General features: G+C 34.7%; 1 protein-coding gene across 1 annotated transcript in view; it reads right to left on the bottom strand.

Annotated features, from left to right (window-relative positions):
* Positions 1-7,464: 7,464 nt before the first annotated feature.
* The window catches only part of Stxbp5l (syntaxin binding protein 5L), a 326,221-nt gene continuing 321,956 nt past the window's right edge, over positions 7,465-11,729 (bottom strand). The window contains exons 26-28 of the mRNA XM_026395287.2: positions 11,056-11,167; positions 8,238-8,458; positions 7,465-7,506 (exon numbers count right to left, since the gene is read on the bottom strand). Coding sequence (XP_026251072.1) covers positions 7,465-7,506; positions 8,238-8,458; positions 11,056-11,167 — 375 coding nt within the window. The remainder of the gene's footprint in view (positions 7,507-8,237; positions 8,459-11,055; positions 11,168-11,729) is intronic.

The raw sequence follows: 11,729 nt of genomic DNA, 5'->3' as shown, positions 1-11,729 counted from the left end.
GGTTATTCCAGCTTTGTTTCCAAAAAGTTTTATTATTTTTAATTAACTATATATATGTATATATATTTATGGGATACAGTTTGATGTTTTAATACATATGCATTATGGAATGATGAAATCAGGCTAATTAGCATGGCTATCATTAAACTGTCACTTCTTGGTGGTGAGAACATTTAAAAATCTCCTCCAGGTCTTCTAAAATATACAACACATTAGAATCAACTTTAATCACTTTGCTGTGCAAAGGTCTAGCTTTCCATTTTAATTTTATTTCCTTCTCTATTCTCCATCAGCAAGAAACCTGGCCCCCATACCTGTAATATCTTTACTTAATTGCTCAGTCCTTCCTATAAACCCATCTCTTCATCTCCCTGTGCTGTCTTCTGCCCTGCTTCTGTGCGGGCCTCACCCCTACCATTACTGTCCACCTAAAAGACTGTCCTCTCTGTTCCTCTCACCTTGCCCTGGCACCAGTTGTTGTAGCAGGCTGTTGTCAATGTGCCAGCCCCACCCTGTGTTGTAGACTTTTGAATTGAATGAATGTTAGGAGAGGGGTGGAATCTGGCAGTTAAAGGAGGAAGGATGAAGGAAAGATGCAGGAAGTAAATCAGTATTTCAAAGATTGAATGTAGGTTTGTGAAGCCTGCGTGATTGTAATTGAAAGATGAGGAACTAAATTGGTCCTTTTTGAGAAAACTCTGAAAGGAAGACTAGTGTTTGGAGTTTAAAGGATCTGTCTTTATATTTCTTCTTTTAATTAAAAACACTTTTTTAAAAAAGATGGGTGGGGTGGTACACCCTGTAGTCCCTGTAGAATCGGGAGGCTGCTGCAGGGAGATCTCGTAAATTTGAGGGCTATTTCAGCAATTTAATGGTTAAATTGCTAACAACTTAGTGAGACCCCTCCTCAAAATAAACAAATAAAATGGGCTGGAGACTTAACTCAGAGTTAAAGTGTTCCTGGATTCAACCCCCAGCACAAAACAAACAGAAACCTCCACATTTTTTGGGGGTTAGTTGGTTACTTTTTCAATTTTTATATGGAAGCAATATGAAGAGGAAAATTGTGGGGAAAATTTCCTGAGACAAGTAGAAAGGATTTCGAAGAAAAAAGTTAGTGTGTTAAGGCTACAGTGTAAATATAAGGAAAATCCCAAAGAGGAATTAAGTAACTGAGGAAAGCCAGAGGAGCAGGAGAGCACACTGGATTGCTGGGTCTGAATTTGAAGAATGCTCATCGTGACCACTAGGTGGCAGTAGACACCCATAACAGCTTTTTTTTTTTTTTTTTTTTTTTTTCCCCTCTCCTGTTGGAGCAGAAAAGCTGCCAGGAAGTTAAAGGTCTGCATGTTGAGTATGTAAGTATTTCTTACTTTACCTTTGTTTCTTATGCTGTACTAATACTAAATTTATTTTCACTTGTATCTCACCAGAGATGAAATTTATTCAAAAGCCTCAAAAGTTTTTTTAAGTTTCCCAGCAAAGAGTTAACATCTCTCTAATTTGATACAAAATTTGAATGGCTATTTTTAGACTTTTGGATTAATAAATTCTATTAAAATCTATAAGGTTTGGGGACCTGGATTTAGTTTTTTTTTCTTTCTCTTTTTCAGTTCAAATAAATATGCTCTTGTACTCACTCCCTGCCTTTTAAAAACATTTATACTTTGCAAAACCATAGTTCAGTGTTTGCAAATGTCTTACCTTTGCCCATATTTAATCTTGGCAAAAATCACTAGTAGTGCATGACATCATGACATAAGAGAGCATCTATGTACAAACATATACAATTTTATTGATATCTCTACAGACTACAAGAATTTTAAGTATAGTCACAATTGCTGAGTGCAACAGAAAAATAGTAATTTGTCATTTTCTGAAAAGATGCAAAAATTCTGAAGATGAAAGATACATCAATGGTGTCATCTGTTTCTTATTTCCTAGAATAAAACATCACATAATTAAGTACTAAAAATTATAGGTTATTAGAGATTTTGATCCTGTGTACAATTGTCCAAAACCACCACCAAGTTTATTTTCTGGCTTTGCAGGTGAGAAGGGTGGGCCCAAACCAGAGGAGAAGCAGTGTTAGAGGAGATGACTTGGAATTTTTTCTCACTATGTGTTACTGCCCTTGATAGGCTGGGCTCTCCTTTTTGAATGTATAAGTGCTTTTGAGGCCACTGGAGGTCAGATAGTAAATTACAGGCATTCTTTTCCATTTAAATACATAATAACCAAGAAAATAAATCTAAGTGGCCCTGGGAGCTTTTGATTGAGACAACAATCAAGAAGGAAGAGTTGTTTTCCCTTTTTGTTTAAATCAAGTCCAATAAAATATACCTATAGCAGAACAGGTACCTGGTACCCATGTCTCCTCCAAAAGAAGAATGAATAATAAATTTGGACCCGATTTAGTAATGATTACTTTGAGAACTTCTATTGTCCAAACATTGAGAATCAGTTTTCCATTTAGCTTCACATGCTGTTTAATTTACCGTGATATTTCTGGTATCTTGTCACATGTAGAAGACAATCAAAAACTTGGTATGTTTGAAGTGAAATAATTTATGGGCAAGTCACATATGAGAATATCATAGAATTATTAAGAGGTAATGGGGCACTGCCTAGTCAGAAATTCACACATACTTTTATTCTGTGAGAGGCACAGAAAAAGTATCAATCCAGTTAATATTGTATCTCTTACATCTGCTTTCCCAGACACTGGAAGGCTGGGACACTGGAAAAGGAAGACAAACATGTCTTCCTTCGATGGTCATAATGCTGGTCATAATCTAGTAGTTAGCAACTGTGGCTGGACACTGGAACCACACTGGGTGCTTTCAAAAATACTGATGTCTGGTTCCTACTCCAAGCAATTTTGATATAATTGGGAATTTTAAAATATCAAGTAATTATTATGTACAGCCAAGTTTGAGGATCCTCCTCTAGATAAATATATAAATAAAAGTATTTGTCTGTGCTTCTGTTCCCCATCAAAGCCTCTCCCGCTTTCCTCAGGATCCATGTCCCTCCCCACACACTCATGCACCACAATAGCACTTCCTCCTCCTTTTCCAAGTTAGACCTTACTTACCCTGAATTTCTTCCACTCAGGGCTATGTGGTTTGCAAATATGCACACTTAACTCATTCTGTTGACAACGATGCCCTCTGGAATGGTACATGTTAGAGATGGTGCTCAATCTAAGCCCATGACCACTATTTGTGACACTCAGAGCACTGTGCACATGAAATAGTACCCATCTAAAAATGGAGTTGGGTGATGAAGACAGGTGAAGAAGCTGTGAAGGCTATCACATTTCTCCTAATGCAGAGAGCAAGACCTGATATGACCTGCTGACTCCTTTGGGCATTGTCTTCTCCGAATCAATGTGTTCAGGGCATAGTATTCTTTTTTCCTATGGGACAGCTTGTGGTCATTTAGATATACTCTGGGTCGACCCAATAATCCTAAACCAAAGAGATGATTTTTCATTTACGTTTCCAACCAGTTTCATTTTTTCCTCTGTCCAAACATTTTATGGTCAAATATGTTAAATAACCTACCTTAATCTTCTTCAACTAATTTCAGATCTATTCTTACTCTTTTCTCTCCCAGAGTTATGTAGATAATGGGTACCTTTAAAACTGCATATATGTACTGTATAAAAAGGAATTTTTTTCCTTTGATTCTTTAAAAATTTTGTGGCCTGGATTTGACTTAATGAGAATCAATTCCGATAGATTGAAAAAGATTGTCTTTATGACTGAATTACTTGAAAACATCTTGCTTAGCTCTGTCACTGTCCTACCAAAGCCACAGTGACCCTGATGGTGACTGGAGCACTAAGTCTGGAGCTCAATGAAGGAAACAAAGTCAGCAGTACTGTTTTTAAAGGGGATTAAAGTAAATGATAAATCATTCATTCTCCCTCCAAAGTGCAAGAAAAATGGAAAATTTGTACGGTAGGGATTATTGCTCACATTATTCTTAGAACTGGGAAACAAATACTTCCATCTTCTCATTGACAAATAGAATGGAAAGGCTCATTTTCTGCTAGAACACTAAAAAGGGTTTATGTCTTGAGGAAGTCGTAGGAAGGTAAAGTCAACTTGTCAAGACTGTAGTTTGTTTAGTCTTATCTTCTGATGCTACCTTAGCAGATACAATGCAGTTTTCAATTTTGATGGTAACCAAGGCTTAGGGTCATCTTCTGTATCTTTGTATTAGTTACTAGGAATATTTTTCTTAAGTTCCAAGACACAGGAAAGCAGAGAAGATGCAAAAAATTACATGGATCAACTGTACTCATTTTCCTAAGATGATGATAATGATGAGATGGTGGTGGTGAGTGCGTGTGCGCGCATGTGTGTATGTGTGTGTGTATGTGTGTGTGTGTGTGTGTGTGTGTGTGTATGCCAAGGTCAGTGCAACAGAACACAAATGTTCAAAGAGAAAAATCACATCCACACTAGATTCTTGTTATTGCTGTCTCTTTGAATTACAAAATAATTTTGATACAGTAAAACCTCATTAATTTGAATTCTACTAGTCAGGAGCTTCTGGGATAAAGTTACCTTGCATTAAGAAAGGGCTTATAAAAACAATTTTGTAAGGACATGTAAACTACTTAGAAGAATCTGGTCTTTTTAAGCACTTCAGTAAATAGAAATACCTGTTTACTTCCAAAGGATGTGCTAATTATATAAACTTTTGATCTATTTAATGAAGCTAGTGTTTTAAGCACTTCTATTGTGAAATGCTATAGTGTCCTTTTTGAATATTTTCTTAGTGTGCTTTAAAATATGCTATATTTTTTCAATGATTCATAAAGCGTTCCTCAAAATTATATTTTATTGCTTATGAACCACATATGTAATTTTGGGTATAATAATTTACCTTGCTAAGACAATATGTACTTATGAAATTCATTTTTATATGAGACATATATCACATATTTCACCATCTGTTTCTTTAAATGATGTATAATGGTGGCTCTCAACTTGGAGCAATTTTGGCAATGGCAGGAGACATTTTTGATTGCCATTACTAGGAGTTCTTACTGGTAACAGTGTTGCAAACATCCTATAATACACAGGACATTTCCCCCAAAAGAAAGAATTCTGTGCTAATAGTGCTGCTGTTGAGAAACTCGGATATATAACAGGTTAAATCGTGTGTGTGTGTGTGTGTGCGCGCGCGCGCGTGCGTGCACGCGCTAGAGTTTGCTGGAGTTTGAACTGAGGCCCTTATTTATAGTCAAAAAGTGCTCTGCCTCTAAGCTATAGCCCCAGCACAGAATAAGTTGGATCTTACTGGGAATTTCAGTGATATTCTTTAATTTAATGCTGCTTAGTGTTTTATTCATTCCTAAAATAAATATGTCACTCTTTTATTTTTAAAATGTATAAATGATAAAGTCCTTGTCTAGAAAAAAAACAGAAAACTGAGTATTTGAAACTGACAGTACATACAGTGTGTTGCAATTTGGTACCAATATTTTCCAGATCCTCACCTCAAGTTTCTTTATATTTTCACTTCATCATTTTATGTGTTATATCTATATTTCCAAGCTAGGTTTTGTTACCCTACAGCTATTATAGGAGTTTGAGAGATTAATGGAGAGGCTTTTTTAAGAAATCAGGAGAATTCAAGGATTCTGAGAAATGCTATCCTAGTATACATTTTCTGACTCTTTCAATAATCTTTGCTCTTTTCAAAACCATGGAGAATGTTTTAAAGGAAGCACCACTTCTAAGCAAAAAAACTAAACAAATACTAGTTTTGGCTTAAAATATACTGAACTCCAGGAAAATGGTAAATTCTTAAGAAACAGAAATGTAAATCCAGTAAGACACTGATAAGTAAAAACCCAACAAGCAAATCTATAATATTTTAAAAAAGATTCTTTTTGAAGGAACAAAATATAAATTATAAGATGGGTCCTAAAGTGTAAGTGTGTGTGTGTGTGTGTGTGTGTGTGTGTGTGTGTGTGTACTCCCATGACTTTTGACTTCCAGAATCATGTTAGTGATGGCTAGTGTCTTTATTTTGTTTTATCTCTAGTACTTCTCTGTTGAATCATGATTGAGAACTTTTATGTTAAGTATATTCTTTGCTCCATTTAGAGTTTTTAATAACCAATAGGTGTCTGGTATTTATTAGCTTAATCAGGTAACTTATCTTAGTTGACCTTATTAGTGACAAAATTGTTGATTGTTGATGTGTATTTTGTTGTTCATAATGATGACTGAGGCCAAGACTGCAAAAATATCACTATATTTTAAAAAGATTTTCATTAATCATATTGAACCAAAAAGTATTTTCTAATGAAAGCCCTTATTAACCAGAAATGTAATTAATCAGAATCCCTTTCTCAAAACATTAACTGAGGTTTTACTGAATCACACTAATGAGAATGACCAGCTTGGTCTGTGAAAGTCAGGCTGCAAAAGCACCTTGGATTGTAGACCCTACTGGGTTTGAACAGTAATATACTGTGTAACTGACAGACAAGGATACAAATGGAGCTTTAAAAATATATCACTTTAGAAACTGAAATTGGAGTGTGTGAGATTTTACCCTTTGTGAAATCAGTTCTCAAAGCTAACTGCATTGTTCCCATAGTCTATTCCCTAAACCTGTCATCAACTCCCCTGCAGAGTACAAGTCAGGCTGAAAAAAAATGCTTTAAGGAAACCCAACCCTATATGGTTTATGACTAAAAATACAACCCATTCTGAAGGTGACAGAAATGGAAATAATTGTGTTGGGAATAATTTACTATACTGATAATACTTGATTATGACTAATAATTGTGATTGATGTAAAATACTAAGAGGGAGAAAAATGTTAATCTGATACCTGTCATAGAATTCAATAATGTCCTAGTAAAATGAAAATTACAGATGAGAACTCTGGGCTTTTGTTTTCCTTTTCAGTTGGGTATGGCAAATATACTTGAAATGCATTAATGTCTTCTAATGCAGACTTTTAAATTGTTGGGTGTGGCCCAATTTATAAAAATAGTTTACCATAATTCTTTTTTTCTTCTGTCACAACATGCTTTTTTTCTTTTCCTCTTAAGATGTTAATTTATCATGCAAAGATTTTTTTCATTAAGTGCATTAATGCTTTTGTTTGTACAGGAATTTTCAAATCAAAAGGACTTCCTGCAGTTCCTAAATGTAAATCCTTAGCAAATTACATGCTAAGATGATAGCTCCATTCCACATGGGAAAAGACAAATTCAGCCGTTATCTTGGGATTTTTAACCAGGGTTCCAGCCTTTGGGTTGTACAACGTCTTTGATAATTCTCCTTTATGATAACTTCAGATGGATTGTGATGGAACATTTTATAGAAGAAACTGGCTTCTAGCAGTTGAATAGTGATGCTGGGAATAAATTTGGTTTCCCTGAATAATGGTTTCTCAAAGCAGGCACAGCTCTTCTTAAGGAGTTCAGAATTGGTACCATTTCTTATCCTTATATTTCAGCATTAACTGCAAAGAGAAAAACAGTCCTCAAAAGTTGCTTAAAAAATCAATGATAGTTCTATTTAAAGCAAGTCCAGATTGAGCTAATCATGACTAAGTAAATCTCAAAACTTACAATAAAACTTGTTTTATTTTGTGGGATGAAGTGCATGTCAGAAAGAGTTTTTTTTAAAAAATAATATTTATTTTTCAGTTTTTGGTGGACACAACATCTTTATTTTATTTTTATGTGATGCTGAGGATCGAACCCAGCACCCTGTGCATGCCAGGTGAGCGCGTTACTGCTTGAGCCACATCCCCAGCCCCAGAAAGTGTTCTTTTTTTTTTTTTTAAACAAACATACATTAAATCAAGATATAAAGATTCACCTGACAGGAAATGATTTTTAACGACCTGAGACAAAATGGAAGGTGTGGATTCCAGCCTCTACTGCTGCCCCTCCCGCCTTCCTGTGGGGCTTGCATGATCTACCTACACACTTTTTAAGCAGTTGATGCACAATACAGATCAGTGTATTAGAACCAATGGATAATTTTCTTTGATTATCCCTTGAGGTAAATAAGTATTTATTAATATATTTTATAGTATTTAAAAAAGTATTTCCCCAAAGTGGGGGAAATCATAATACTTGGTTATAGGATTACTCATGTGGCATCTCGTTTAAGCTTTCTTGAACAGGACTTACAGGTCTCCTCACTGGTGGTAACTTTAAACATTTATGTATTTAATCAGCTTACCTCGTGTGCATGTTTGGAAAATGCTTCTGCGCTGGTCATCATGCCTGCAGTCTTCTCTTCCAGCTCGCCTAGTCTCTGTCCTCTCTCATCAAGTGCAATCCGGGCGCGGGTCAGCTCTCCCATGACACCTCCAGCAGCGCCTTTCATCCCTTCTATACCACCTGGTCCAGGAATGTGCTGTGCAAGGCTGCGAGATGCTTTTCCTGCTGTAGCTTCCCCAACTGGAAATTCAAGACATAGCAATAAAAAATTCTGTCAGTAATTCAAATAGTCAAGGTTGTCGCCAAAACAAAATGCTTAAGTTCTGCTGTCGTAATTTTCATTGGAGGAGTGATAAGAAAGAGAGAGACAGGGAAATATCATTACTATATGTCTCTACGTGTACACGTGTGTGTGTGTGTGTGTGTGTGTGTGTGTGTTTATGTGTACATGTGGTGTTTCATACAGTATGGCACAACTGCATTTCTTGGCATGGTTGAATTGAAATTCTGAAAACATGAGACTTAACATTTAGCCCATACTAATATCTGTTCCTGTCTGAGCCTGATAATTTGCTTACATTTTTGCCCAAGTCCTTATTCCAACCTTCTCTGTTCATCCTGATGTATCAGCTTGTAGGCCTCAGGTTCTCTCTCTTCCCCTCTTTATCCCTCTAGAGAATGGGCTATAAGTGATGGATATCAATTTACATATGTTGAAATTTTGTGACTTCATAAACAAGTAAAAATTTCCCAGTCAACTACAGAGTTTAGTTTCATTCTATTCTAAAGAGACAAAAAAGTTTTTATTAAAATCAGCTGTCTTGGCAGAAATTTAGTGAACATTTCTAATGATATAATATTGGAATAGAATCTAAAATTTTAAAAACAAGAGGCTTTTGAGATATAATTCACATATAATAGAATTTTCCTTTTCAACAAAAAGCATACAATTCAGTGGTTTTTAGTGTATTCACAAAGTTTTTTGACTATCAAAACTATCTGATTTTAGAATTTTTTATTATGCCACAAAGAAACCTTGAACCCACTAGTAGTCACTGTTTATTCTATCGCTGCCCAGGCAACCACTGATCTATTTTCAGTCTCTATGAATTTGCCTATTCTGTACATTTCATATAAATGGTATCATAGTAGCTCAGTGGTAGTGCACTTGCTTAACATGTACAAGGCCCCAGGTTTGATTCCCAGCTCTTCAACAATCAATGAATCAATCAATCATACAATATGTGACCTTTTTGGTTTTCTTGGATTTAGCATGATTTTTTCCTAAAGTTAGAACATGTTATACATGTTGTATCATGTATTAATATTTCATTCTTTTTTTGTGGCCAAACAATATTCTACTGTATGATAGCACCTAGATCTTTTTGCATAGTTAAAAGTTCAAGAGAACTTTAATATGTGGAACCAAATGGCATATTCTGGTAAATATATTCTCATCTTGTCTATAAAAATGTTCTCTAGTATCTTCCTATTGATTTTTTATTACTGTTCATCAGTTTGCCTGATAAAATTTTAAAATAGTTTATTCTGTGACATTAATAGACCTTGCATTATGAATTTAAAAAATCTGTTTCCCAGTAGTGATTATAGGCAAGCAGATTAAACTTTGTTTTTCCAACTTTAATAACTGAATGTCTTTACCTTGTCATGCAAATATGCTCTACCTACAAAAGTGAGACATTTATTAGCTGGCTTGTTATTTATTTGAATTATACATATCATTTTTACTAAACTATTTTCTAATATAAAGTGGCTAATTTTATTCATGTTTAGAAAACATAAATAATTTTCATGGTACAGAAGGAAACAAATATTCAAACTTTTAAGACATAAGTAAGATGGCAAGGATATTGAAAAAAAGGTATATACTATTGATGGGACTATAAATTAGTACAACTACAGTGAAAATCAGAATGGAGATTCCTCAAAAGACTAGGAATGGAACCACCATATGACCCAGTATTCCATTCCTTGTTTTTTATACAAAAGAACTAAAATGAGCATACTAGAGTGGTATATGCATACCAATATTTCTAGCAGTGCAATTCACAATATTCAAGTTGTGGAACCAGCCCAGCTATCCATCAATAGATGAATGGACATAGAAAACATGGTATATATATATACACAGTGGAGTTTTACTTAGCCATATAAAGAAGAACGAAATTATGTCATTTGCTTATAAATAGATGGAACTAGAGAACATCATGCCAAGTGAAATAAGCTAGACTCAGTCAAGTTTTGAATGCTTTTTCTTATATGTGCAAACTAGAGAGGAAAAGGGAATAAAAAAGGGATGTTGTGAAAATAGAAATGAGACCAATAGAGTACAGTAAGGGGATGGAGAGGGAGGAATAGGGGAGGGCAGGGGGGGATGGACCACTATTGAAATCAACCAAATTACTGCTATGTTCATATAGAAATATAAAACAGTGAATCCCACTTTTATGTATAATTATAATTCACAAATTTAAAAAAAAAGAAGGAAGACCAGTAAGGGTAGACGATGGGGATCAGAAAAAAGTGGCTATGTTTGAGAATTCATATAGATAAGTCTTTCATATTCTTTTTTTTTTAAAAAAAGACAGAAAGGAAGTAATAGGGAATGTACTGGGAAATGAAACTGAACAAACTATGTCATATGCATGTGTGACTGTTACACAAATCCCACTGCTGTGTGAAATTATAATGTACACTCACAAAATAATAGAAGAAAAAGTACGTAACCTAGAATTTGAGATCCCATATTAAACTATACATACACAATATCATGTCTTCCATTCTAAGATTATTTCTGTAATTAGGAATTTACTCACAGAGCTCTTCTCTGTCAAATGTTTGTCCACTTCCACCGAACAGTCCCTTAAGAAAGCCTCTATTCTGAGCTTCTGGTGTCTCTATAGGAGTAAACAAATCTCCTAGCATGTCCTGTACCAAATTCAAAGGAAAAAAAGCATTATAAAACTAAGAATGAATTAACAGATAAAAAGGTAACACTGTGGTAAAAGAGTATATCATGAAAGACAGTCTGCTTTTCCTGCTGATTTTTGCTTTGCTCACAGTTCTTACCTTAGTATTTCTTTCTCCATTTTCTTTCCTTCATTTCTACAGTAACTGATTTTCTAAAATTTTCCTTTTTCTATTTTTTCTCCTATTGATATCTAGCATGGAAAATCAATATATTCACTCAGATTAATTTCCATGTATGATCAGTGATTACCAATTTAGATATTTGAGGCTTTTAAAATTACCACAGCCTCTTTCCTATCCTGGTTCCTTTCCCTGAACCATGAATGGACTTCCCTTAGAAATAAGAAGGCTTCAGTGAAGGCTAGATCTATTTTTATATTATACAAAATTATGCCATAGTTAAAAATCATTGAAATAATTCAAAATAGGTATGGCAAGGTCATTCTCAGTATTTGATGAGTCTTAGAATGACTGGGAAAATATCAATGCAAATCATCTAAAATTACTAAATCAGAATTGA

Source organism: Urocitellus parryii, chromosome 2, assembly GCF_045843805.1.
Source record: "Urocitellus parryii isolate mUroPar1 chromosome 2, mUroPar1.hap1, whole genome shotgun sequence".
NCBI lineage: Eukaryota > Metazoa > Chordata > Mammalia > Rodentia > Sciuridae > Urocitellus > Urocitellus parryii.
The sequence above is the reverse complement of the archived record's forward strand: the minus strand, read 5'-3'. Positions and strand labels throughout refer to the sequence as shown.